The sequence below is a fragment of the Aythya ferina genome, assembly GCF_964211825.1.
Source record: "Aythya ferina genome assembly, chromosome: 9".
Lineage (NCBI taxonomy): Eukaryota > Metazoa > Chordata > Aves > Anseriformes > Anatidae > Aythya > Aythya ferina.
This window is the reverse complement of record NC_140305.1, coordinates 4,078,194-4,106,084: the sequence shown is the minus strand read 5'-3', so window position 1 is coordinate 4,106,084 and position 27,891 is coordinate 4,078,194. Positions and strand designations below refer to the sequence as shown.

At 39.5% G+C, this 27,891-nt stretch overlaps 1 protein-coding gene across 1 annotated transcript; it reads right to left on the bottom strand.

Moving 5' to 3' along the window:
* Positions 1–322: 322 nt before the first annotated feature.
* PCOLCE2 (procollagen C-endopeptidase enhancer 2) lies at positions 323–26,291 on the bottom strand. The gene is made up of 9 exons (XM_084530258.1): positions 26,190–26,291; positions 25,859–25,967; positions 17,294–17,549; positions 15,605–15,729; positions 12,436–12,572; positions 7,459–7,613; positions 5,151–5,234; positions 2,445–2,612; positions 323–867 (listed from the first exon to the last, which is right to left on the bottom strand). The coding sequence occupies exons 1-9, from the start codon at positions 26,264–26,266 to the stop codon at positions 737–739; spliced, it is 1,242 nt and encodes a 413-aa protein (XP_084386384.1). The 5' UTR covers positions 26,267–26,291; the 3' UTR covers positions 323–736.
* Between the last annotated feature and the right edge of the window lie 1,600 nt (positions 26,292–27,891).

Sequence of the window (27,891 nt, the reverse complement as noted above, 5' to 3'; positions counted from 1 at the left end):
TCTGAGCATGATTTCCAAAGTGCTTCACCCCAGACTGCTGCTGGGAAGTGCAGAGAAAACAAAGTGTAAAACCCCTTAATCTGCACAGGAACTGATAGTGAAAACCAAGGCATAAAACTGCAATTTTAAAACTGTGAAATTACATCTTGTTTGTAAATAAACACGGCTGTCCTTTACACTGTTTGGTTCAGTCAGTAAGGCAAAAGCTTAGCAATCCACAGAATGTGTTTTACAGCCCTGAGCTGTTTGACATGAGCTGCCAGCACAGCATTTTATATGTGTAGCATCCCCTACTTTATACATAATGAATAACTAGGTAGTATATGATTTAATCTTAAAATATTTTATTAAGCACAGATAATAATGCAGGAATCCATGTAATAAAAAAACTTCAGAGAAACAGCTATGTTATAATGAGTTACTATAAATATTGCACTTAGAATTCTTATTTTACATATATAACTCCTTAAAAAAAATGGACAATTATTATAAATTAACAGCTTCCAAGTAACTGGAATTTGGTATGTTTCAGATCAGATGGCTGTGCTGCAAATCTTCAACTTTCATATTCAGGATTTGTAACTGATGCCACTTTGTGCTGGAATGAGCTTAGGTGGGTAGGAGGGAAAAAAGGGTAAGCATGGTCTTAGTGCTGACAGTCAGTGTTTTCACGACTTAAACTAAATGAAAATTCTTTTCCAAGAGAGATGATAGAGTGCAGCTACAGAGTTCAGTTTTAACATGTTCTGTTTTTCAAGGCATTCAGGATCTTTTGGTTCTTAGTCTTAAAACTCATGACAAAGCTGTTGGGAAGGACTTTGCCTCTACCGTCTTCTTCTACTTGACCCATGATGATGTAGTTTAAACCTACAAAGGAGAGTGTGATATTACAAGGCAGAACTGCAGGGTGTGATCTAGTAGGTATAGTTCGGTATCTGTGGTCTGCATTCATTTTCACTGTTACTGCTGTCTTGTAGCATTTTTCCTTCCTCCCCAAAGCATATACAAAGCATACAATGAACCACATTACATAAAAATCAAGTACATAAGTAAGCATCTACTGTAGAGTTAAACATATGGGAGATTTTTTTTAAATAGAGCTTGTCAAATGAGTCTAAAAAGCATTAGAAAAGCAGTATAAACACTGGATACCGTAGTCACTAATATCCAAACAGGAATGCGTCTCAATTTTTGGATATTTTTTCATATGCTCAGTTTGTAAGATAATGCACCTTACTCTTTCCATTCCCTTTTTCTCCCCCAAGTACATAAACATACTCTAGAAACATATAGAAGCAGTTGGGTAAGCAGAGTGGATTTGATGTGTGATAAACCCTGGCTTTGGAGCAATCAGGTGGATTTGAGTATTAGAGATTTGCAAGGCCTCAGGCAGGAAAGAGTGGTGTTATAAGGGAGTAAGCAGAAATGCACAGAGTTTAGATATTAAGTAATGGCTAATAAATAATTCACAGAGATCTAGGAAGAGAAACAACAGTATGTGGTTTGGAGCCAGCAATCTACCTAAAAGGAGACAGTTTGTTCCACCAAGGATGCTATTATGTCTCCCAGACAGCTGTCTGGTTTCCAAAGAACTAAAGGTAAAAGAAAAAGAGATCTGACAAGGATTGTTCGCTTTGGTACTGCCCCCTTTGAAGTAATACTTAACATTTAGGACACCACTGGCATTTACGTGGGTTTCCTTTTTTTGTGATTATTAGATTATGTCAACTGTTTCCTGCTATGGCTCCATCCTCATCCTGTTTTACTGGTTTGCTCAGGAGGAAAAGCTAATGACTGTCTTATTTTTTTGCTTAGTTACTTCCGTGAAACAGCCTCAGTACTTCTTATAGCATTGTATAGGTTGCCCTTACTATGTTTAGCTGGCAATCTTTGTTGATCTACTCGGTAAAATAATACTGTTTAAAATAGCTATAGAAATACTAGCTGTTTGCAGGTATAGAATGAGCTATTCTATACTAATACTACTGGCATTGCTACAGCAAAGATATAAATCTATACAGGATAGAAGCAACAGCATAACACAATTTTTATTTGCTGTGACACACTGCTCTTTCAGGTTCAGTATGCTGTTGTTTTTCCATTCTGAATAACTGTGTATGAAAACTACAAAAATACATATATGTAAAAAAACAAAATCAAACTGAGTTTCATTTGAGAGAGCCAAATCAGATTTTACTTCCTGTCATGCAAGTTTTAAAAACTGTTTTTCAAACTCATTTGACCTGAGTCTCATCTTTTATAGGTAAAACTAAGAATGAAATACGAACCTGAATAACTAGTTGTTGTCTTAATTTCGTTTAAATATTAGTTGCTGATTATAGAATCAATTATTGTAATTCTGAGTTTTGTGGACGTAGTTCAAACAGCAATTTTCAAAACTTGTCTTTTATAAACAAACAAAGCAGTTATTTTGTTCTACTTACCTCTTCTGATGAGAGGACATTGCTTACATACTACAACAATCCTGGCACTCATACTCTTGCCTGCTTGCTGGATTGCTAGATTTCCCTCCTTATATACATTAATGATCGATATTGTTGCATGCAAACTTCCAGCACGTGTTATTGCTGTGATTACTGTTCCAGTTATTACTAGAAAAAAAGACATTTGATACATTTTAATTATTCTTTTAGAAATAGATTTTGGGGACCATAGGAACTGAATTAACAGATTAGTCCTTAATTAAGATGCAAATAATACTGGAAACGGTCTCTCAATATGTGGGTGATGCCAATAATAAAAACTCACTACCAACAAATTTTGGTGGCACCAAATATAAAACTTCCTAGAATGCATCAATCATTTAGAAGCCCTGATCTAAATTTTGATAATTTTAATTAAGCACTACAATGTGATACTATTTTCAATGACTTATCTTAAAACAGTGGAGAAGATAAACTGAAAATACTCTAGCACAAAGCTGAATTCCCAGCTCTCCTGCAGTCTCATGCTGCAGTGACTTCATTCTGCTTTAGGGTGCAGCCACTACCCTGGTCTGGTTTTCAGCAAAATGATACTAAGCTGTCCCCACTTCCCTGAAACAGCAGACTTTCTCTAATTGCATGGGTTTAGCTATAGAGTGAATTAGATTTAAAAAGAAAAAAAAATGATTTGGGGACGAAGTTGTTTCATCCAAGTTGCCATACAGGATTAATGGTTGTAAGGCATCTTTTAAGGGAATTAAGAAGCTAGGTATTGGTTTGGGAAAAGCCTGAGACATAACAGATCATCAGTGACAATGCTATCCAATTATACAGCAACCACCCTTTTTTACCAGTGATTTGTGTCTGCAGATGAAAAGCACTGTTTTTATGCTTATGTTATAAATGAGGTCTCAACTCAATCTGAATTTTGTAATATTTATAAAACAAATATTTCTAAAAGGTATAAAAGGCAAGTAAACAGCGCTGGGTGTGCGGGGAGTCTACGCTCCACCAACACGCACACACGAACATCAAGCATTCTAAATATACAGAACATTGCTTTACATACTAAACCCGAGTCTGCCTATACATACGTACAATCAGGAAAGGTAGAAAACAATCCTTTAAGTTCCATGACTTAAGAGTCTTCATTTTCCCATTCCTTTTCTTCATTACATACAAGTCTCCATTTTCCATTCCCTTTGAACAATATGTCTTGCTTTAAGTTGTCAAGCAACTCAGTCTTCAGGCCTTATGTATCCCGTCCTTCTCACATTGAAGAAAAGCATATCCATCTCCTTTTCAAGGCCAATAGGCCTGGGTCAAAAGGCACATTCAGGTCAACAGGGGGCGGAACAGCAAAAGCCTTCGATGGCTGCAGCAGCAGAGGGGCCGATGGCACAGCAGTTGGATCAGTAAAGGAGCCCGCAGCTCCCTCACTATCTAGCAAACCACATGCTTCTGACTGTGGTCCCACATGTCTCTTTAAGGCCTCAGAGACTGCTCGCCAGGTGCCGAGCAATCCCACTGCAACCTTGTCGTTTTTAGTTGCAGGGTCCCACACCTTGACCTCAGTTTGGTCCCATATTTCAGGATTGTAAACTGTCCGATTGTTAAGAAGGAGAATGAGCTGTAAGGTTACCAGGACAGTCTTTGCTCCTAAGGACAGATTCCCCATAATGCGCAGCTGCTTACCAGCGAGAGGCAGTTGTGTGCACAGGTCCGCTTCTCTCAGCTCGAGCTTCTCTCCAGCTCCAGTGCGCCTATTCCCAGCAACTTTCTGTACGAGCTTCTCTGAGCAGTTTGCTGAGTCTGGCCGAACCTATCTCCATGAGGCAATCAAAATGCCTGTTCCCATCCTGGTCTCCATTCTGCCAGCCTGCTCCTCTTCACTTCTTTTTCCTGCTTCTTTATTGATGTAACTTCATCATGCTGCCCTTTTTCTTTTTTTATCTTGAGGGCAGTTTCCCTCTTATACTCTTCTCCCCACAGTACTTCTTTTCAAAACAACTTTTCTTTGGTCAAACAACTTTGAATGTAACAACAACAGCAAACACCCAGAAACATCCATGCCTTAACAGCTGGAGAACAAGAGAACCATCTGGAGAACAAGAAACCCTAGACTGCATGGGGTCTCCTGAATCACCCTTTTTTGGTGATTCAGTCTCTAAACTCTTTTATATTCCTCGGCGTTAAGAGTCTAATGTTATCTCAACCACGGGGTTTTCCAACCCCCATTGCCACATTCCCAAATCTCCCCTTTCTTTATTAATATCAACCATTTTCTCGACACGAATTACCACTCCATATATAACACTTATAAATTATTTTTAAAGTATTTTGGAAGTTTATAAACTGAGTTGTGGAACAGTCAGCAGGTATGGCATAAAACGTGTATTGGCTGGTTACAGACGAATGAGATGACGATCCAGTAACTGAATCAATGCTCTCCTACAGGAGGTTGCCTTATATTTAGTCATTTGGTTTTTAGACTGAGGAAGTATGCTTGTTTCAGACATACCTGCAGCGCCTATTTCAGAATATCTCCAAGAGCGTTTTAAGAGATACACAGATACTAATGTCAGATACGCACATAAGTAAAAACATCACTTATGTATTAATTAAAACTCAGAAATACATCTGGTAAAATTCCTAGATGTATAAACATAGTGTCAAATCAATAAGAAACAGACTTTGCTTTCTTACCGAAGTTGCTTGAACAGTAATTGCTTTCAAGAGTCCCACTCCTTTTACACTTCTGCTGGCACAGGGCAACTGTAGGTTTCAAACCTTTTTGAAGAGCACATAATAAATTAAAATTGAAAAATTCAAAACAAATGCAAGCAGTATGTTTGGGGAAATAAAAATCTGGATATGCACATGAACACCACAATAACCATAAACCCCTTTCCTGCCATCAACTCCAATCTTTCCGTGTGCTTTTTAACGGTATTACACAGTGGGATTTTTACAGAGAAATTGTTTGATTGTGCTGTGATTTTAAATGCGTAACTTGCTAGTGTTCTTGCCTATTGTCATATAGTCCTTGTAGTATGTTTTAAGTAAGATAACATTAGATTACAGTAACATTTACTTCAGAGGGAGGGAGTGGATTTCTGTCAGAAATTACAGTGCTGTGGTGGAAGAGATCAGAGTTCAAATTCCCATCTTTTTTTTATATATTTTTTTTTTACATAGTGTCATGACATGAAGTACTGTATAGTTTTTATTGATGACATTGAAACACATTATAATGTGTGAATTATTTACTTAACGTTAGGGGCTACAGCTGCTTAGCACTGATTTACATTTTCTTTCTGAAACAATGCTTTGGTTAAAGACAAATACTCTACTTCACACCAGCTCCTTTAGCTGGATGTTAGTAGTCTCTGTACTTGATCTGGCTAAGACTTTGCACATAAGGTTGTAGTGTTTTTAAGGTTTTAATATCCTTTTCAAATCTGTTTGGAATTGGTCGATGAGGTCACAATTACTAGAAAGATGGCTCTGAGAGATGGACAGGTTAAAAAATAGACAAATCAGACAACCTACATAACCCTAATTTCCCCCTGAAAGAACATAAATTAGTTATGAAGAATATCTTGGCTTTTTTCTTCAGAATGCATCATTCTGCAGAAGTCTTAGCCTATAATTTCTGAAAAAGAGCTTCTGACTGATTTCTTATTTATGTTCTTACAGTTCTCATTTACATTATACTTCTCTTTTAATGAATTTAACTGATACTTTTTATGAAGATTTCTGAAATTCATCTGAGTGGCAAACAACTTTGTCTTCCATATGTATCCATGACTGTTAGATCTTCATGTTCATTATTTTGCCTTTCAAATCCCAAGTTTAAAAATTCATCGCCATATTTTTCATTGATGTGGGTTTTGTTTTTTGTTTGTTTTGCCTTGAATTGTGTTTGGTTTTGTTTTGCTCGTTTATTTTTAGTCTTCACTGATATTCAGTAAGACTCTTTAGAAAGCTTGCAGCATGAGATGTGACAGCCTTGATTAACTGAGACAGGGTGTTGGAGGTAACTTTAAGAAGTTCTTTATAGAGAAAAAGAGCTGAAATCATTAGATTACTAGTCACATCAGAATGATTTACAGGTCATTATGATTGCATGTTTTTCATGTTTATTTTAATCTATTTTAAATACCTCAGTCTCAGTATTTAAACACCACAACTTCTTGGTCTCCTGCTGACAAGCCATTTCTGTCCTGCCTGCTGATACATTTTAAGTACAGATCAGGTTCTGTTGCAAAACATCATCAATAATTTTGTTTTGTGCCATAACTGTATCTTAAACTGCTCTCATTCAGGTTATAGAAATTGTACGAATTTGTCCCTTCAGTATGTCAGGAATGAGGTAGTTTTGGCAAGGCCTTCAAAGAAATCCTTCCCTGATCTTTCATATATTCTGTTTGGTCTTAAATATAAAAGGAAACTTATTTTTAGTCTGATTTCTTCATAAATTCTTGTCCCTGAAAATCTTTGAATAAAAACAATTCTGTCAACAGGATGTTGGCAGAATCTGAAGAGGGCTCAGGCGGCTTCCATAACAATTTATCTTAATAACTACATGAAGAGAAATATGGCCAAATTTTTACAAATTAACTTATTTAGAAGAAAAAGGTCCTTGAAATAAAACATTTCCTGAAATATGTGGAACTTCTTGTACAAAAGAATTTTCTTCACATTTCTATGGAATTTGCTGAAAGATGCTCGCTAGTTAGCTGTCAAAAAATGAGAAGAAACAAGAATATTCACTGAGCTGGAGTAACTGTTACAGTGAACTGGAGAGTTTTCTTTTTAATAATGTTAACTAGATTCTATGTGCTCTCTTGAGTATATTAGTTTTCATTAATTTCCTCAACATCTTAAATACTAACAAACCAAAAACCTAACTTTTAATATACCTTCTGTTATTTTTTTTCCAAAACCCTCTTCTCCTCCTGGAATACATTATTTTTCTAATTAAATAAAGCCAATAAAAAAAAAATCTTACTTGATGTAGAAGGGGTTGTTGTGGTAGTAGGTAGAACTGTAGTTGTTGGTAACTTTTTTGGTCTAAATTTATAATGGCCAATAAAACCATCAGCTGTTAAACTTAAATCAGATAAAAACTGAATGAGCAACTCATTTTTCTCAGATAGGATAGGCCTGGAATAGAAAAAAAATAACTTCCATTAGTTTTAATGTCAAAGCCAAAAACCATTAATAGAATTCTCTCTCTCTCACACACACACACACACACAAAAGGTGTTTCATGTTTATTATTATTATAAATGCTCTATCTGCCCCCAGACTAATATTGAAATACATGTTCCTTTGCTAGCATGTCAGACACTGATGTTGTAACTGAGAACCTCATTCTGTTGAATCATAAACTTCTGATTCCTGAGGGTTATGTCAGTGCAAGTATCTTTAAATTCCTGTGTAGCTTCATTGCAGACTTCACTTACATGGAATGAAGAGGGCTAGATTAATGCCTTGGGGAAATATAATAAAGAAATCCTCAATAGATAGCAGAGGTGAGTAAATGTTTTAGACAAAAATTTTTGTCTATAGAAAAATATATTACATATTTGGAAGGTCTGAAGAAAATTAATTTGATGTTGGACTCTGGAATTGTTCTATAAAAACACTAAAAATATTTGGGGTTGGTACTACTTCTGCGGACCCGGGTTTTACCAATGATTGAATATTTATTTCTGAGGCCTTAGAGAGCTGATGCTGTTATTTTGATAGGATTTGAAAATTTGTAAACAAGCACTCTTCTGTGTGTTAATTTTCAGTTCATAAACTGTGTAGTATCTACTGTGACACTGTTTCTGGATTTAGATGTGGTGTGATGAGGCTTCATTCTGTTAGAGCAAACTGTATGGCATGCAAGTCTAGCAAAGGAACACTTCTCTTGTTCTTTTGAGCATTCCACAGACCTTGCCTCAATGTTCATTTATAATTATTAACACAGATTATCTTGTTTGGAAAGAGGAAGAAAAATTAATTTAGAGATAAACATAGAGGCAAAAGATACTTGAGAGAAGAAAAGAGAAAATAGTTTTAAGATGTATTTTCACTGAACTGACTTTGTTGCTTCTTCTCAGGAAATCTGATAGAGTTCAGGATCCTTTAGCAGGAGTTCTTCAAGACGCTTTTTAGGGCTTTTAGAGTAAAAACTTGTCATTCTCTCTTTTTTTTTTTTTTTTTTTTTTCCCCAGGTATTTCAGAAATCAGCTCACTGAGGGTTGAATTTGACATAACCAAAAGTAAGTGCATGATTATCTGGAATTCTGATTTGCAGTTACTGTGGTAATTGCACAGATTGATTTTCTTACCACAGCACTGATGCAGGCCTCAGAATTAGGAGGGGAGTTACCAGCTGTAGGAAAGCTTTGTTCTGCTTGCTGAACAGCAGAAGTAAAACACCAAGTAATCAAAAAAATTTGACCAGTGTATCCTATCTTTTTTTAAAAAGGCTTTTTGTCTCAAGGGTGGAGGGTGTGTTTGTTTTTCAGAGTGATGATTTCTCCTAATTTATTATTATGATCTATACCTTTCATTTATGTAGTGTACTAATTGCACTCAGGAATCAGATACGTGGTTACGCTATGTGCTTCCTGGTTTACAGCTGGATCTGGGTTCATGTCTGCAACCACCAAATTAGTTCAAGGTATCCACTTTACTAATCTTTCTTAAGTATACTGTTTCTGTTACAAAATGCCACATTACATTGTCTATAACTACAGGTTAATGAGTTCCACCTTGTTTAATTGCTGTGTCAGATCCGTAAATAATACTCCATATAGAAGTTCTTCTTCATGATTCAGTTTACATACCATGATTTCAGTATTATTTTTTTTTACAATGGTGGTCCTGTCCTCACTGTTTTTCTGAACCTAGCTGATAAATTCTGGTGAGAATTCTGCAGAGCTAGTGAAAAATCCCCAAGAGCCATACTTTCTCCCTTTGCACTGGATACATAAGCTGTCTATATATTATTTTTTAAGGGAAAGTGACTGTTCAAGCTCTGGACTAGATCAGGACAGTAAGCAATGCTGTCCTAAAACTATCTTTCAGGAAACTTCTAACATTCTGTAACAGGATATCTCATCTCTGAGCTATGTGGCCTGGGTCTGAGCCCAGACTTCTGCCCTTATTTGCCTGTTGCACAAAGTCCATATTAAAATGACTATATTTTTGAAGCCCACTAGGGCTTTGGCAGACCAATTCACAGCTTTGACCTGCTATGGAGAAAGACACTGAGCCACAGTTGAGAGGTGGTTTAGGAAGCCACTCCTGGTCACCTCTCAAGGATTAACTAGCACTTCTTTCTTCTGCGTTGCCTTGTCAGCCAAGACCCAATCCTGATGGTTCAAAGCATACTGCAGAGCTGGGCTACGTCTTAGCTGGAAAGAGGCAAATAAGTCACAGGGACTGGAGGCCACTGGCTTCATTTTGCAGGGGTATTGTTCCCTGCTGTCTTTTGAGAACCAAGGGAAGGATAAGATCTTGTAGAGTTCACTTCTTACCTCAGTTGTAAAAGCTCTGCAATGTCACAACTTAAACAGGAAAAAAATACAGAAAGTTAAACTGGACTTGAATTGTGCTCTTTTTGGGTTGGAAACTAGTCTGTGTGCTCAATCATCCTTTGAATCATCCTTTGGATCCAACTTGTGCTCAGCAAAACACCCATGGCAGGAATTGAAAGTATTTGTATGGAACATTGCTAGTTAAGTATTTCTAGGGGGAGATTCAGTTAGGTTATTTTTTGTTTATTTTACAGGAGCTTAAAGGTAAATACCTTACTGATCTATGCTCAGCTGTAATGGATGGATTTGCAAAGTCACAATGAGGTTCCCATGCTGTGCTCCTCAATGAGGTACCTGTCTACCTTGTCGTAAAGCACTAAATAACATTACTAACCTCTGTCATCTGCTGGCCATTGTGTTTTACTCTGTGTAAAATACTGGCATGTGTGCAGTAGAGGTCCTTTGGGGAAGAGTTTTTTTACTTCAGATGATGATGATTTGTTATCTGATATATATACTGGTGCTTACAACATTCAGCTCAAAGAAATGTATTGCCTGTTTGGAGATGTATTCGGTCTACCTGCAGTCATTCCAAGTGCCACAGCACTGCAAGGCAACATGCATGGCATCTTTTTTTCCCAGGCAAAACTCTAAGCTGGAAAGTATGAAGTGGCTTTGCTATGGATACATACTTGAGGCAAAAATGGAGGAGTTCTGAATGTCATTTGGCAAAGGGGTGGAAGTGGATGTCCAAGACTTGTAACCCACCTTCTTGCCTTATGGACTCTTTACTACTAACTCTGCCTTGCATGGTCTCCTTCCATACTACAGCCTTTGTGTTGGAGGCAATAAGGAAAGATAGTTCTACTTCTGCTAGAGAAGATTGTCCTGCAAATAAGGAAGTGATTATGTATATAACTACAGCTAAAATTTAGTCTCTTGCATCATTTTAATGGCCTAAATTAACTAGCACTTCACAATTTTACCTGTAAGACTTTCTGGTGTCAGTATCTTTTTTACAGAGCAGGTTTTTAACTTTAATACAAGAAGACAACAATGAACTTAAGCCTGAAAAGAAGTATCTTTTCCAAATAGGAACATGGTGTTCCAAAAAAAAAAAAAAAAAAAAAAAAAAAAAAAAAAAAAGGGCAACTCCAGACCAAAAGCCTGAGGTGGCTGAAGGAAACTGAAGTTAGTATATTTTATGTGCAACACTGCCTTTAATTAAATCCTTACCAAATTTCAAATACATTTCTGTAGGAGTAGGCTTACTTCCTCTATTTCTAACATTGTCATGCTATTAGGTAATGATCAGAAATAGCAAGAGAAAGAGTATAGCTGCTGCATGGAGAAGAAAAGTCTTTTTAGAATTCTGCAGAACGTCTGCCTCCCCTCTTGTCTCTGGAGGGTATACCACATAACCTTAGAAAAACAACCAACCAAAAAACCTCACAGTAAATCTCAAGAAAGATGGAGGCATGCACCTCCTCCCTTATACCATAATTAGTTGCTCTTGGGAATCAAACTAGCTGTCACTTCTGAGACTTAAATCTATTCACACACTTCCATGAATTTTTTAATAGCTTGTATTTCTTCATCCCCTTCATCCTGTAAAGCTACTCAGTTTTAAGATGCTTAATGGAAGGGGAACAAGGGAGGAAAAAAGTTAAAAATTACTACCCTTACTCAAATAAGACATACTTCTTAAATAATTATAATCTACTATTGCTACCATTGTTTGCACTGGGGCTGTTTCTTGGGCATTGGAGAGGTGGGGCCATTACAGGGAGGTCTTGTGTTTATTTGAGGGTTGGGATTTTGAAAATGGGGTGGTTTTGCTTTTGTGTTTTTTATTTTTGAGCAGGGGTGGTAAGGATGGTGGCAGCAGCAGTTTGACAGTAAAGCTGCTGAAAGCCTGTGGTGCTATCCAGCATGCTCGTGTGCCAGGAGGGGACACACCTCAGCACAGCTGGAAGAGATGGTGAGCAGTGACACACGGAGCAGCCGTGGAACCTGCAGAAGGGGTGTGACTGAAGGTAACATGAGTCAGATCAAGTGAGTCAAGAGCCAAGGGACTAGGGAATTCAGCTGGATCCTGCACTTCAGTATCTACCATCAAAACACAGTAAGTGATGCTAGTGTTCAGCTAGCATTAATACTGGTATCATACCAATATCAGAGGCGTTACTGCTAGCATTATTAGAATGAGCTCTAATGAGCCTTGAGGGACAGGACAGAACATGAGTTGGAGCCAGGGCTAGTCATGGAGGGACAGAGGAAAAGAGAAAACCCCAGGAGAGACAAGATACTAAACAACTCCTAGAAATGCAATTGGAGATAGAAAATGAGATATTGAAGGGGGAAAAAATATCTTTCAAAAGCCTAATACAGAACCATTAGCTAAGTGATGTATAGTGTTGTAAAGTTCATCATCAATGACAGTTACTTACCCTGGTGGACTGTCTCCACAATACTTCCCAATCCTTTTTGCATCGTTGATTTCCCCACCATTAAACACTGCAACATAGTCATATCTGCAGTAGTTGTCTCTCTCCACATCAAACTTCTCAAACTTTAATTCTATTAGCTGCAGAGAAAGTGCAAATAACTTACTAAGGCTTCGGTATGCAGAATTTGAGCAGTACTTATAGTAAATGACCTCTTCATATGAACTACTAAATGATTTTTGCCTTCCATAAAGCAAAAGTCCTTAATCCACTTGACTGTGGATTTGGTATTTGAATCTCTCTGGCAAACACTTCAAAATAGGACCTTAATATAGCATTTTGTTCTCAAGTATATGCAAATATAACTTCTTGTAGTTATCTTTATGAGTGAATGTAAACTGAATAGTTATAGTTAGGTGTTGCACTGTTTTTAAAGAAACTAACTTAAATCTAAACCACAGAAAAAGGGCTGTTAGTGCCATTGTATCCCCCTAGATACGCTAACAAAAAAGCAAAGCCAAAGTTGGTAAGAACCATTTCACTGACTAGATCAAGAGCAGATTTTGAACCGTTGCTCTGTGGTTGCAAATCCTGTATTTACTTGATGTAGAAATAAGAAGGTCAAACACAAAAATATTAATAGAAAATTACTAAATAATGAGACTAAAACCAAAGGAAACTAAGTAGTTAAAGAAATAATGTTTCCATACAGAATTTCCATAAATGTTAGGGCTTCAGAAGTCCTAGCTGTGAACTAATATAACTTATTTCTAGTACTGATGTTATTTTTTCCAATAAAACTTGTAATTTATGTACTTTTCTACTCAAGAAAGAAAAGCAATGGAAAAGAAATTGAATGTATGAGTCTGAAAGTAAGTCCTGCAGCATGATCGTCAGTTGTGTGCAGCAAGGAAGGAAAACATAACTACATGAATGAAACAAAGGTAATGCCTGCATTTAGGTTGCTTCTTTATATGAAGTACGACAGTATTTTTAATCATCCTCCAGTAAATAGCACAAATGAGACTTGAATGACAACACTGAATTGTGTTGGCTGTGGATATGCAGAATTTCTCTTCAAAGGGCTGTCTCAAACAAGATGCTATTAAATGTGTTAAGACTACAAAGCCATTTGTAGATCACCTACGTTAATTTACTAACATAGTAAAGGTGATCTTGTTCTATATCTGTAATAAAGGTAGCCTGTTATCACCTGATGTTTTAGTTTTGCCAGGATATATTTTTGCACTCTTGACATACAATGCATCATTTTGTTACCTCAAAAGTATAAGTAGCCCAGGGCAAAGAGAAACAAACTTCAAAGGACAATGACTTGGTTTCTAAGACAAGCAAGAGATTTGTTTCAAAAACCTTGTCACCAATATGGGAAAAAAAGCACTCTAAATGGAAGTACTTATCTCATTAATAGGCTTATGAGCAAAAAGATGGTATAGAAAGGAGTAATGCAAGTGGAAACACTGAATTTTTCCATACACAGGAAAAGCAGCATGCCATCATGCCTACTTTACTATTGTTCATGAGTGCTCTTTGCACTAACAAAGAGGTATTACATGATAGATTAGAAGCTCTTCACCATCATGAGGAGCTGCTCTATCTTCTGAAATAAATGAAGAAATTATTTAGTTATATTAGAAGCAAAACACTGGCTTGTTTTATTGCTCACATGCTTGTGAAAGGGAAGTGGAGACAGTATAACCTAGACTTTGGCAAATGGGAGAGTGAAAAGCTTTTTATTTGAACTTGGAGAGAGATGCTTACTCAATACATTTTCAAAAATTGCTTTTGGTATTGTCAAAATTCTGCCCCGTTTGCATGCAAGCAACCACTTTTGCAGCACATGAAAGATATATATTCGGACACATGGATTTATGGAGCAGGATGCTGAAAAGGCACAAGATAGTGCCTTAATTTTTATGCTTACATTACATTTCCTAGATCTTTTCTACAAGCTTGGGAAGAGTTTTTAGGCTTATCTAGAGATGGCTGGAAAGAACCGACGTAATCTGCAGTTTAAAGATAAGGTTTTAAAAATGACTGCCTCTCTATAGGATTGTTAAATGACCTAGCAAGGAATGTGGATTAAAGAGGAGCACAGGAAAGACTAAGCTGATATACTGCTTCAGTTCAAGGGGAAAAAATATCTTGGGAAATGGAAAAGCATGAAAGGTCTTAAGAATATATTTATTTGGGGCAACTTTTTATTTAGAGGATTATGATAATGAGCAGAAGATTAAGGAGCAAGTTTTCTTTATGTGTAGAGGAATGTAAAAAGCTGGAGATCGTTAAAAAACACAACCTATCAAACATGCTCAGTGACCAGGATATTCAGTCACTGTAGAGTTTCTGCCAGGTTACAGAGCAGATGGCTCAAAAACAATCACAGAATGTGAAGCTAGGACTGAGATGAGCTCTACAGCATAGGGAACAACATGTTCTGGCCATGTGTGGCAAACAGTGGCAAATGAGCCATATTTCTCTACTGTTTGAGTCTTACTGAAGTGGTAACGTATACTTCGAAGGCGTCTGGCTAATTAAGCAATCATGTGATGAGATGAAGTCTTCAAAATATAAAATAAGAAAATTTTATGACATGTACATTGAAGATCCCTGTGCAAGACACATCTTAATATATTCCCTGTACTGCAAGCGGAACCAATAAAATAATTTCTGCTTTTAATAAATTCAGTCAGCTCTACTCGAGTCCCTCTGTACCAAACACCACTAACACTGAAAATGCTACAGATGGAGTTAGACTTTAAACTTAGCATTTGTCATCATCATGCCTGGTGCTGAGATGATCACCTCCTCTAACTTAATTTGCATGATGTTTAGTTAATTAACAAAGTCATCTTCAAAAGATCCTCTTTAAAAGCCTCATCAGCTATAGATGGTCTGAAAGTTTCATGCAGGGGAATGTGTCAGCATGCATAAACCAGCACGTAATGTTTAGTTTCCTCAAGTGAGCCAGGTCATGTATGAGAGAAAGGTGAGTACAGCTGAGGCTAGGCAGGCCCACACTACTCCAAATTTCAGCCAGTCAGTGTTTTCACTGTTGGAGTGCCATGGAAGCAGCACATCGCATGCACGGGCTGTTGGCAACACGTCAACGCTGGTGAGTAGCGGGAGGTGCGGGGCGATGGCAGCACCTTACCTGGTTCTTTGGGGCGACGATGTGCCAGGAGCACGTAACTCCAGCCGGGTAATCCCGCTCTGGCCAGTTGGGCGTTTGGAAGGAGCCAGAAGGCTTCTCCAGTCGTCCCCCACAGTATTGATCCCCTGGAAGTACAGTACACTGTGCAAAGTAGAGGCCAAAAGCAATGTGTGTGACCCAGCTGATGCGCTGGCCTCGCTGTGCCAGTGCCCAGGCATTGGTGGGGTGCCGTAAGGCCTCAGGGCAGATCTAGGCTGGGGCTGCTCCATGCTGGGCATAGACGGTTCTGCCCAGCTCCTGCTGGCCCCAACAGCTGAACCATGGGGTATGGCTGAGCCCAGCGACTCAGCTGGTGGTGCCTTGGGGAAAACAGATTTAAGAAAGGGCAGAAAGATGAAGTGAAAGAGGGGGTACAGTGAGAACCAGCCCTATGAGCACCTGGGTCAGAGGAGGAGGAGGAGTTGGAGCATGGCTTCCCCACAGCTCCTACTGGAGCCATGTAGAGGTGACAGTGTTCCCTGAAGGAACTGCCGCCTATGGAGAGCCCACGATAGAGCATGTCATTTTTCTCTGTATCTACTCCTCACAGTCCCAAATTGCAAGCCTGTATCAGGTATGTAATCTTTACTTATAATACCATTAGGAGTCTATTAAAGTGACTCTATCATGCCATGGTTGTCTAATATGTTTTTCAGGAAATTATCCACAGTGTTGGAACTGGAAGGACTAATGAGTTAGCTGTCATCTGCACTACATCAGCCCGAAAACCTGTCTAGTCTGGTAGCAAAATACCAAAAGCCTTGAAAAAATTCAATTGGTATGGCAGGAACCCAGTAATATGACCTCCCTGTAATGTCCCAGATTTACCAAGCGAAGGTAATGCCTTTGTGTTCAATAACTCCTAATAAGTTTTTCTTTCTTTTTTTTTTTTTTTTTTTTTCCTAATTGTTTTTAAGTCTGATGTAAAAATCTTCAATCTGTGATTTGATCCCGTGGCACAGCACTCTCCACCACTTGACAGCTCATTGGGAAGAATCACCATTTCCTTTCCTTTGCAGCCACTTGCTCATCTGCCTTTTGTATTAGAAACAGTGGCTGTGTTCCCCATTCACTTTTTCCACACTGGTTGTGAGTTGAGGGCCCTCTCCTATACCCCCACTGAGCTTCTCTTTACCAGCCTGAAGAGATACATTAAAAGGTTTGTTTTTCATACTGTTTTCAAAAAAACGTCAAGTTTCTGTATTTTTTTGTTACTTATGGAGCACTGGCATGGTGCTTAATTATTGCTTTTGTTATTATGCTCAATTAGTGTTTTCATAAATTATTCTATTTCAAACCCACTATCTCATTCCTAAGTACTACAGTCAATTCAGAGCCTGTCGTATATATAAAGTTAGTGTGTTTTCTCCCGTATTTGCAACATTTATCTACGTTGAATTTAATTTTATTGACAAGCTATTACCATATTGCTGCTAGATGCAGTCCTGCAATTCAAAATAGTCAGCCCTCCTCTTTACTATTTTGATTAACTATTATGGGTAATCGCTATTTGCTAAGTAAGGTAATTAACGAATACATTGAGCAACACAATCCCTAATATTTCTAGCATCACATCTTTAGCATCAGTGTAGCTCTCCATAGAGTTGTACAGTTATATTTGTCTTCAGCACATACATAATTGACAGTTACCTCTTTCATGTGGCTCTGCTGCAGAAAACTTTGCAATGAATCCACTTCCAGCCGTATTAGCATCTGAAGTCATCTGCACCAACATTTTATTGCTGTTGGATACAAGGGCACCTGGTTTCACAGTACCACAGAACCTGCCGATGCGTTGTCCATTGGCATGGCCATTGTATATATCCACAAAATCATATCGGCACAAATTGTCACTTTCCAGGTCTAAATATCTAAAAGAAAGAACCACAACTTTTCCTTCTGGAACCTGCAGAGAGAGAGAGAGAGAGAGAGAGGTGTGTGTGGGGGGGGATATATCTTGAGGTGTGACTGACACATATCTATCTGATCCCACCTTTTGCATGGATATTTTCATGTCCTTCTACTCTCACCAATTAACCTCTTTTTCTCAACTATTCTCTAGTATGTTTTTTAAAATATTGGACCAATCATAAAAATAAAACTCTAGCGATCTCTGTTAGCATTATCATCTTCCTTTATCACAGGATTTCTAGGTTGGAAGAGACCTCAAGATCATCGAGTCCAACCTCTGACCTAACACTAACAGTCCCCACTAAACCATATCCCTAAGCTCTACATCTAAACGTCCTTTAAAGACCTCCATGGATGGTGACTCCACCACTTCCCTGGGCAGCCTGTTCCAATGTCTAACAACCCTTTCAGTAAAGAAGTTCTTCCTAAGATCCAACCTAAAACTCCCCTGGCGCAACTTAAGCCCATTCCCCCTCATCCTGTCACCAGGCACGTGGGAGAACAGGCCAACCCCCACCTCGCTACAGCCTCATTTAAGGTACCTGTAGAGAGCGATAAGGTCGCCCCTGAGCCTCCTTTTCTGCAGGCTGAACAATCCCAGCTCCCTCAGCCGCTAATGCACTGATGCACTGTACCCTCTAGCCAGATTGTGATAGTTATATGCCTTCACCTCCCAGATCAGTTTGTATTGTTTCATTTCTTTGCTGAAAGTATTGCAATCAACCATGCAGCTCCCTGTCACCAAGTCAGGCTAGGAGGATAAGATTAATGAGATTTTTTAATTTTTTTTTAAATACAGAACAAGTAATTTACAATTTTTAGAAAATAAAATGGTTCTTGTTATCTTGCTGATGTGTCATATAATTTATCAACATTATTTACATTTGTAACTCCAAATGGAAACTTTACAGCTAATACTGTACAACCCTAATAGTCAGCTATCAGAGTGGGTTCATTTATCATGAAAGCTGAAGTGAAAGAGTTATATTTGGAAAGAACATGTAAAACTATGAGCAGAGTTCAAAAAAAATAATTGTGGGTGTCCTCAATATAGAAAAGAGTTTTGTTTTCTGAAATATCTGGGGAAACGTAAGACAAAGTAAATAGTCTTAAATGCTTGTATCTGTAGACATTGTGGAAGAGGCAAGAGTAGTGAAAAGGATGTAAATTACGAGAGTATAATAGTCTACAAGGAGGAGAACGCTTCCTTGGATAGACTTGCAAGCTTTTAAGCAGCACACTGTGAAAATTATTCTAATGAGCACTCAACTCTATTTAACAGGACAGGAAGAAGGGAAATGGTATTTTAAAGTATAGAGGGAACTTAGACAGGCAGAGCGTAATTATCTTCATTCAATTCCTTGCCTGGTAGAGTGGTTACCAATTAAAATAATTGCAGCTGTTCTGTTTTACTGAGACACTACTATGATTTTCAGCTTTAAATATATAACACACACTTAATGTATCTGCAGTAAGTCCACATTTAAGGTACTTCATTTAAGAGTTCACGAATTTTTTTCTTCTTAACAGTGACTCATTTTAAAACACCAGCTTGAGATAAACTGGAACTGAACTGTGCCTATATGAAATCATCAAACAGCATTGGAATTTTATGAGTCTCAGTTGTTAAAAATGCCTTGTCAGATGGAAGTAGATAGATGGAAGTGACTTAACCACAAAAGAGAGTAATAATAGCAACATCTCCAAATGTAATGAAAAATGTGCTGTATACATAATAAGGTTACTTGCTCATACAGATACTTTTATGTCCAGTGCCAGTACTGATTCTGAGGGCCGACTTCTGCAAGGACTGTTCACATCTGTCCAGGGCCCTTGCAGACATGGGCTGACCAACCCCACAGCAGTTCATATTGTTGCACAGAATATAGTTTCAGAACATTTTCCTTTAATCCTTGTTCAAAGTTCTTTCCAAAACTGCATGCAGCTCTCCTGTGGTGACGCATGTTATTACTACTACTACTACATTAAAACCACAAAACTCATTTAATCTTAACAGAAATTCCGCAGCACGATGACTATGTTTTAGGAAACTTTAAAGCCAGATGTTAGGTTTAACTGTCATGCTACTGAAATGGGCAAGCTATATAGCCAGTATAGGAAAATAAGCCACATGTATCTATTCAGCATAACGCCAATACAGATGTGTGGACATTTTGTAAGACATCCTGTGAAAGCAATATGACTCCTTGAATCACTACTCTCATAACTAAATGTCTCATTATTGCATTTACTTTTGTCTTGTGGTCTGAATCACCAAGAGGCATTAAGAAAAGGAGTTAAGAGGAATTCAGGATTCATGTCAGAAGACCTGAATTTTATTTATGGTTATACTACAAACTCTATGAGACAAAACAGATCAGTTTAAAAAAAAATCTGGCTGTAAATTCAGTCAGATAAAGTTAGATTTAGGCAGCTCTATAAAAGCAGGGGTTTTTTTTGTTTGTTTGTTTTCTTTTTTTTCCCCAGAAGTAGTAAACAGCTGTATATAAAATAACACATACTCTTCTGGGGTTGGAACACTTGTTATTCTTAAATCTATGCAACTGGAACAATAGGAATTAATTTAGATGACCTTTAAAGGTTATCATGTTTTAATTTAATACAGGCTGAGCTGTTTGTCCAACATTTCCTACAACAAACCATGGTTTTCAGTGTATTTGCAGTTTTACTAGCTTATTTTTAATGAGTTTCCCCTTTTTCTTCCACTGTTTTTGAAAGTTGACCTGCTCTATCACATTAGGTTAGTTTTATTAGCGCTTATGAGATTTTTCCCTACTTTCTCAGCTTCAGTTTCTTCTTTGAAGACGTCTTGTCCGTCCCAGAGTTTGGAGAAGGAAGCTGAAATATGAGAGGTGGCTCGTTCTGGGGTAAGAAACAGGCTTTTTGCTGTCCTTCTAGAAACATGTTCTGGTTTATCCAAGTCATTATCCTTCAGTAACGCCAATGGGATCTCGCTGACAGCTTTGCTGCATGAGCACATTGAACCAGCACCACTCTGCTAGTGCCAGCCTCGCACCACTCACTTCTGCTGCCAGGCTTTCCCCTCCCTCCTGCTGCCCCAGGGGGGCCATTGAGAGAACCAGGACAGGGGACCGACCTGCGCTCAGGGGGGAAAGGAGGCTGGCCAAGCAGCCAAACTCTGAGTTGCCAGTCAACCATTCACTCAAGTCTTGGGTTTTCAGGTTCCCCTTTTTCTCTTTCCACCATTGACTATGTTATACTATACTACATTACATTATAGATTTCATTACAGATTTTAGTCTCTCCAGCTTCTGTTAATTCAGCCTACTTACCTTGGCAAAGACTGTTCCCCACAGATGTACTCAGCTACATGGTTATGTATGTTCAACAAGGAGCCTATGCCAGACCTTAGTTGTCAGAATAATCCTTGCTCACATTTAGCTGAATTTGGGGATATAAGTTATTTATGTATCATGTTTATATACATGTTCGCACATACAAATGTGTCAGTTCCTTAATCACAGACACTACGTACTGTCATTACTATATAAACTAATGTTATTGCTTATTAAAATAATAATTGTCATGATTCACAAAAATAACAAATGTGTTCCATCATGTTAAAATGAATTGAAAGTTTGTGGTCTGACCAGATGACATGCGAGTGTGCAGACGATGGTAGTTCCACATTCTGGCAACAGCCACACCAGTTAGCAGCTACTCCCAAGGAATCTTGCCCTGAATACAGGCGTCTTTGCAAAACAATACATTTGACTTCTACCATTTCCTTTTTAAAAAGTTGAATCTAATGTGTTAAGATCTGCCAGTGTTTATCCTAAGACATTAAAAATATTGCTCCATAAGAAACCCAAAGGGAGAAAACACAGGCCAGCATGACTCAGTTTTGTTTACTTTGAGACACGTCTGAGCCTGATGCAGTAAGAAGATGGGATACCTCAGAGGAGGAATTGGAAGGAATTGTAGCTCTGTTCTTAAAAAGAAAGAGGAGTCAAAGGAAGAAGTGATGCCTTCCCTGCATGGTGTGCCTTATTTTTCTGTTTTATCCATCCAGCTGGTATCTCATAATTGCAGAGCCACCATGTCTGCCCCTCCTTGTCAACTGAGTGTGACGGACCCATACTTGCCCTTGGCTTTTCTTCTTATTTGATTCTCTGGACTTTTTTAGGATCAGATATGACACTGAACTCACATGAAGGATGCCACTTCTTTTCACAAACCTGCAGTACCCCTATAGTAGGTTAAAGGAAAAGAGCAGTCCCTGAGTTTTTAGGGAGAATTGTTCTAGAGCGTAATGCCTATAAATAATCTGTGTAGATTACTGACTTCTTAAAAAGGGTGGGATTATTTCAGATGTATACAACTCACCACAGAATAAGGTTCCCAGATCTTTTTTTGGTTGCCATTCATTGCAGGCATTTCATGTAATCTTAATCAAAATTCACTTACATTTAACGTACTTGAGCTGTTTTTCTGTTGTTGTTCTGACTGAAAACAAAGCTTTTTCATGATGGGCCTCTTTAAGTATCTGGCAAGATAGTCACACTGTCCCACTCTTCCAAGTTATTTATTTGAGATTATTTGCTTTGGAAATAACCTTTTGTTGGTGAAAAATCCTGAAATGCCAACCTTCTGAGAAAATATTTTGGCTGATTTTTAAACCTATACTGTAAATATTTAATATCAAAATGCTGATTGTATGTTTTGCCACAGCAGTCCTAGGTAACTTTCAAAAACATATCAGCTACTTTCAAGCCAAATCATATTAGCTGTCTCTGCTGAGAATGAATATGAAAGATACTTGGAATTACATCCTGGGAAGAACCATAGATCCTGCCCAGTCCCTTGTTCCCTAACTCCATCATCTCCAGCCACAAAGGAACAATTTAAAAAAATCATATCAGTTTGCTCTCCCTGGCAATAGCACAAGATTATGTTAAACTATGTCTTTTCAATCCATACAACCATGGATAAAGACCTGTTCTCTACTAGGAGGGACACTGCACAACTACATGGGAAAACGAATGCTTAAAATGTAGAGAAAACGATTCAAAATATTTCAGTCCCCCAGGGCAGATTGCCCAGGTAAGTAAAAATTTTCAAATCCTGCTTATTGTCAGCAAACCTGCTGGAACACAGCTCTCGAACCTATAAATATATAACCTTACGTAACTCTGATGGCCTTAAGTATCATTTTTGCACATAAAGTTGTTAGACTTTTAAGAGAACTACCGTCTGCCAGAAAAAGACAGGACAGTAATCCAGATTCTTGGACTATGTGACACATTTGTGTGAGGTGATGGCCAAGAAAGGATTACAGAGTATTAAAAGTAAATGTATATGACATTTTAGATAAAGCAATATACATTACTATAGGAAAGGAAATAGCTGTACAAATGACTTCTTAGCAAAACCAACTAAAAGCTGCTGGGTAGTCTGCCAAGGCTGTAATATAACCACAAGCATGTGCTGAACACTTCTTAGAGCTCTTAGAATAGAGAAGCTGTTTTCTTTAGCCAGCTGAAAAAGTCCCAGTCTCTTGAAATAACAGAACCATAATTGAGTTAGAGAGACTCTTCTAGCTCTAGCAAACCAGTTGGAAAGATTTCAGCTGACACCTGAATGCTACATTGCTTTATCTGTATTACCCATAACATTTTCTAAGCCTACTTTCATCTAAAGAATGAATTAGCTGTCACCGCCTCACTGGGGATTTCTTCTCTAGAAGATGAGATTCTCTAGTTGAGGAAACAACAGCCTCATGCTTCTTGTGACCCAGATGCAAAGTGAATCAATGTCTTTCCAGTCTTGCAGACTTGTCAGATCCTGCATGAGGCACAGAGTTTTCAGGAAGGGAAGGTGCTCGCAGCCTTTGGCTAAAACTGACAGGCAAAAGCCTGTCACCTTCCAAGATCAGATGCTAAATGAGGAAGCCTAACATAGTAACTGCAGAAAACGGCAGTGTAACTTGCTTTCCTATTTGGGTACTACTGCAAACTGGTCTGAGCCTCAGCCGTATCTGGTGAAAGGATTTTGTTGTTTAAAGTCAGGCTGACCGGGTCCTTGAATATACCACTACCCCTTGGCTGGGTAAGTCACTTTCTTTTTACAGAGAGTATGGACCGAGTCTTCCTAGTTATGATAGCCTTTGCCTTCCATATATCCTTGTCTGCACATCCAAAAGACAGTGTTCTGCACAATACACAGGGAAAAAAAAAATCAGCCTGGCATAGTGAACAGCAGTGTCTACGGTACTGCAGTTGTGCAGCTCTTCAACATTGGGTGAGCTACAAGAGGGTAGGTGTACATCAGTCAGAAGGGCAAAAGTAACTGGCAGCACAGCAGTGAAGTAAGAGTGAGGATGATTGTGAAATGCCAGAAGCCATTGAGCTCCCTCCCGTGATCCATAAAGCCTGAATGCAGGCACAGCTCTGCTACAGCCTTGTGGTAAGGCTGCTCAACATCTGTGCAAGGCTACACTGGATGCTCACATCTTGCTGGCAACAGCAGCATTAAGTCTGCAATGAAACCAATTGGTGTGGATTCTTTAAATACAATTGTTCTCTTCTCCAGTAGAGGATGAAGGGCAGATCCATAGGATTCATCAGTAAATTCTTTTTCAGGGCTGCTTCCATTTGTAGTCTGAATTTTTAATGGTAAAAAAATAAAATAAAATTACACTCTTGTCACCAAAATGATAATTTTCCTCCAGATTCAATTTTGAACTTTTGAAGATCCAATACCAACTTATATTGATAAATTAACTTTGATTATTTTTCCTTCTATTTAAGGCACGCATGCATGACTCCAAATAGAATTTGTGTCTGCTCTTTAGATTGTAAACTGGGCCACACTAATTGCTGTAGTTTCAGCCTCTTCAGACAGCAGGAAGCACGTTTGTTTACAAGCATATGCTACATCTCACATCATGCTCTTCCAGATAATACCAGTCACAGATTAAAGGTAACCTTTAACTTGGCCCTAATAATAAGGCAACATAAAGGTGCAGGAGGCAGCTGCTGCAGCTTCACTGGTATCCTTCAGATAAAATGATTAAAATTACATCTTTCATTTGGTACAAGAGTCATTTAACAGAACGCTGTAAACAGATCAATGTCTCCTGCTTTGCGTCAGCATCTCTCTAGTAGCAAGAGACAATTATCGTGTAGCATCCTATTCAACAGCCATCACCTAGCTTGTAATGCAGCCTTTGAACTAAGGTTATCTTTGTCTTCAATGCAGAGACTCTTTTTTTTTCATACTTTTTGTACTTCTTTTTCTTCTGTCAAGTCCACATTCTAGGCCTGAATGTCACAGAAGGTCTAAGTGAACTGTGCCTAAAAAAACAGGGGAATTTAATGGGCAATTTTGGAAGGTGCAGAGTTTGGGGAGACGTGAGGAAAAGTAGTATTTATTCAGAACTCTTTCTCTGAGTTCGTGGATAAGGGCACATCCAGCACTGAAGTGTTTAGTTCTAGCTGCTTAATGCTCCTTGCTGCTCACAAATACGATGTCTCTGCCCTACAGCCTTATTTCAGCATCAAAATGTCAATCATACCATATGCTTTTGCATGGTCATTTTTAAATGTAACACCACTTTCTTACTGCTTTGTCAGCTTGCTGTATATATGCCATACTCAGTTGTGCTGGCTGGTAGAACATTGTTATTAGCATGCTATGAGTAAACCTGTTCACAATATTTTTGGTTTTGCTTGAAACTTCTCCTGCTTCTTGCTGCCAACAGATTTTGCTTTTCTGATGCCTTACATTATCTACACCTTAAAGCTTTACTTTAATCCTTTTGGTCTTACTATTGATTTCTGTAGTGATGGGAAGAGTACATACTTGCTTTTATTGGAGTTGATTTTAAAACCATTAGAGGTGTTTCTGTGTAAGTCAATTAAATTTTGATTCTGCTAATAGACAAGGTCAGTTCCACAGTGCACCTTTCAGCAACTGTCATCGTATTAGAGTAACCCTAAAACGCTCCAGGTAGTTGAGCAGCTCTGAGTTACTAAGGTTATTACTGCACACATCTGCTATCCCATATGAACCACTGGCACTAACAACAAGCAGCTCTTCATCGAATCACAGAATCACTAAGGCTGGAAAAGCCCTCCAAGCTCATCTGGTCCAACTATCCCCTTACCGCCATTGTCACCCACTAACCCATGTCCCCAGGCACCACGTCCAACCTTCCCTTGTACACTCCCAGGCACTGTGACTCCACCACTTCCCTGGGCGACCCCTTCCACTGCCTGACCGCTCTCCCAGCACTAAGTTTGTGATAGGAAAGACTCTTACTGTGATCTTCCAAGTGCATTTGCTGTTCGGAGGGTAGACTCCAGGAAACCCTTCGCTCCCAATAAACCCCGACTCTCCAGACACAACTCCTCCACATGCAAAGGTAGGCCTGAGAACAACAAGAAAAAAATAAAAATTAAAATAAAAATCTTTCATCTATTGTTTGTGTGCCAGCAATGCTGGAAGGGACAAGCACAGAGACGGAGCCCAGGGCCTGCCCCTCCTCGCTCCCCCGGCTCTCAGCCCCGCTGCCCAGCACGGGGCCGCCCTGCGGGGCACCGGGGGCCGCGGCTGGGGAGCCCTCTGGGTGCCGGCCGGGTGCCGGCGGTACCTGTGCGGGGCGGCCGCAGGGCGCGCCGCCGCCAGCAGCGGCAGGAGCAGCGGCAGCAGCGGGGCGGCGGGCGGCATCCTCGGGCGGGGGCAGCGCTCCTCGGACGCCCGCTCTGCCCCGCGGCCGGGGGAGGAGGAACAGCCTTCAGCCGCCCTCCGCCCCCGGGGCAGGGCAGGGCAGGGCAGGGCCGCCCTCCCTCTTTGGCTGGAGCCGCCTCCTTTTCCCCCGGGGCCGCTGCCCGGGGGTCCCCGGGGTGCCGCGCGCTCCCCGCGGCCCCATCCCCCGGGGACGCGGCTGTCCCCGTCCTCGGGTGGCACACTGCGGCGGGCTGTCCCCTCAGTGAATGAACGCACTGTCACCGCCGAGACGTGAAAAATAGCAATGCTGCTTTAACGCGTCTTTATTTCGATTCCAAAGTAAACTGAATGCTGCGTTCGGGTTGCCGGTCGGGAATCCTGACCTATTTCAGGAGCTGTCTCATGCCGGCTGTGAAAGATCCTCTTGAAAGGGCAGAGCTCGCTGCCCTGCACTCAGTACTGGCATGCTTGTGGGACAAGGGACAACGGCGTTTGAGAAAGAAACACAAAATTAAGCCAGTATTCGTACAGAACATGCTTGACACTTTTAAAGAAAATGGTTCCTGAAACCACGTTGTTAGTGCAGATGGATGGTGACATAGGTTATCATGCCAATAAATGATAACTTACCTTTTAAGGATTGTTTAAAGAAGAGCCTACCCTTTTTGCACTAAGTGAAGAAGCTCAGTTTGTAGTAAAGTGTTCAGGTGTGGCCAACTGGAGGAGCAAAGAGTGGAGGAACTAAACCAGTTCGGCTGCGTGGAAGGTACTGCAGTTGTTAGCAAGGCGGAATACAAACCTATTCTCTCTTCTGAGAGAAGGGAAAAACAAAACAAAACAAACCAAACAAACAAAAAAACAACAACAAAAAACAACAAACAAGCAAACAAACAAAAACAAACAAACAGAAAAAAAGAAAAAGAGAGAGAAAGAGGATGCTGCAACTTAACACATATAATACCTGTACTCTCCTTTCTGCAGTGCTGGATTAAGAAAGCAGTAGGGTAACCTGGATCCATGCTTGCTAAATTTATAAAAGGATTTGTGTGGGAGAGGAACAGCTGCTATGGGGAGGTCCTGGATCCTTGAAAGCAGCCTGCAAGACAGCTGGTAAGAGGTGCCACCAGGCTTCCTGCGTGCATGGAGGCAATGGAAGGCAACAAAGAACAGAGCTTGGAGTATGCGTGTGTTTTGCAGAGGCCCAGGTTTCTTATGGGCACACTTACATGTATGTCAGCAGCAGAATGTTAGGGCCTGGCCTGCAGCCGTGGGGAGGGGGCAGCCCCACAAATCTCTGTGGGGCTGGAGGAAGCAGTGGCAAGGCTGGGTGAAGGACTGGACTAAGGAAGTACTGTCCAAAAAAGCAGGCCGTGGGGACAAAGATCCCAACATGGTCAGAGCTGAGATAACATTTGCAGCTGTGTTTTGAACTGATATAAAATGACAGAAATGAAAAGTAAGTCAGCCAAAAAGGAGAAAATAACTTAGTCCATGACCAACAGGATCCCAGCTATGCAGCCAGAGCCACTGGGTACTATACTGAGTTTAGTTATGAAGGTAATTTAATGTTTGTAAAACTTTATAGATAGGGAAGTCAGTGTGTGCCACGGCAAGTTGTGAGCCAT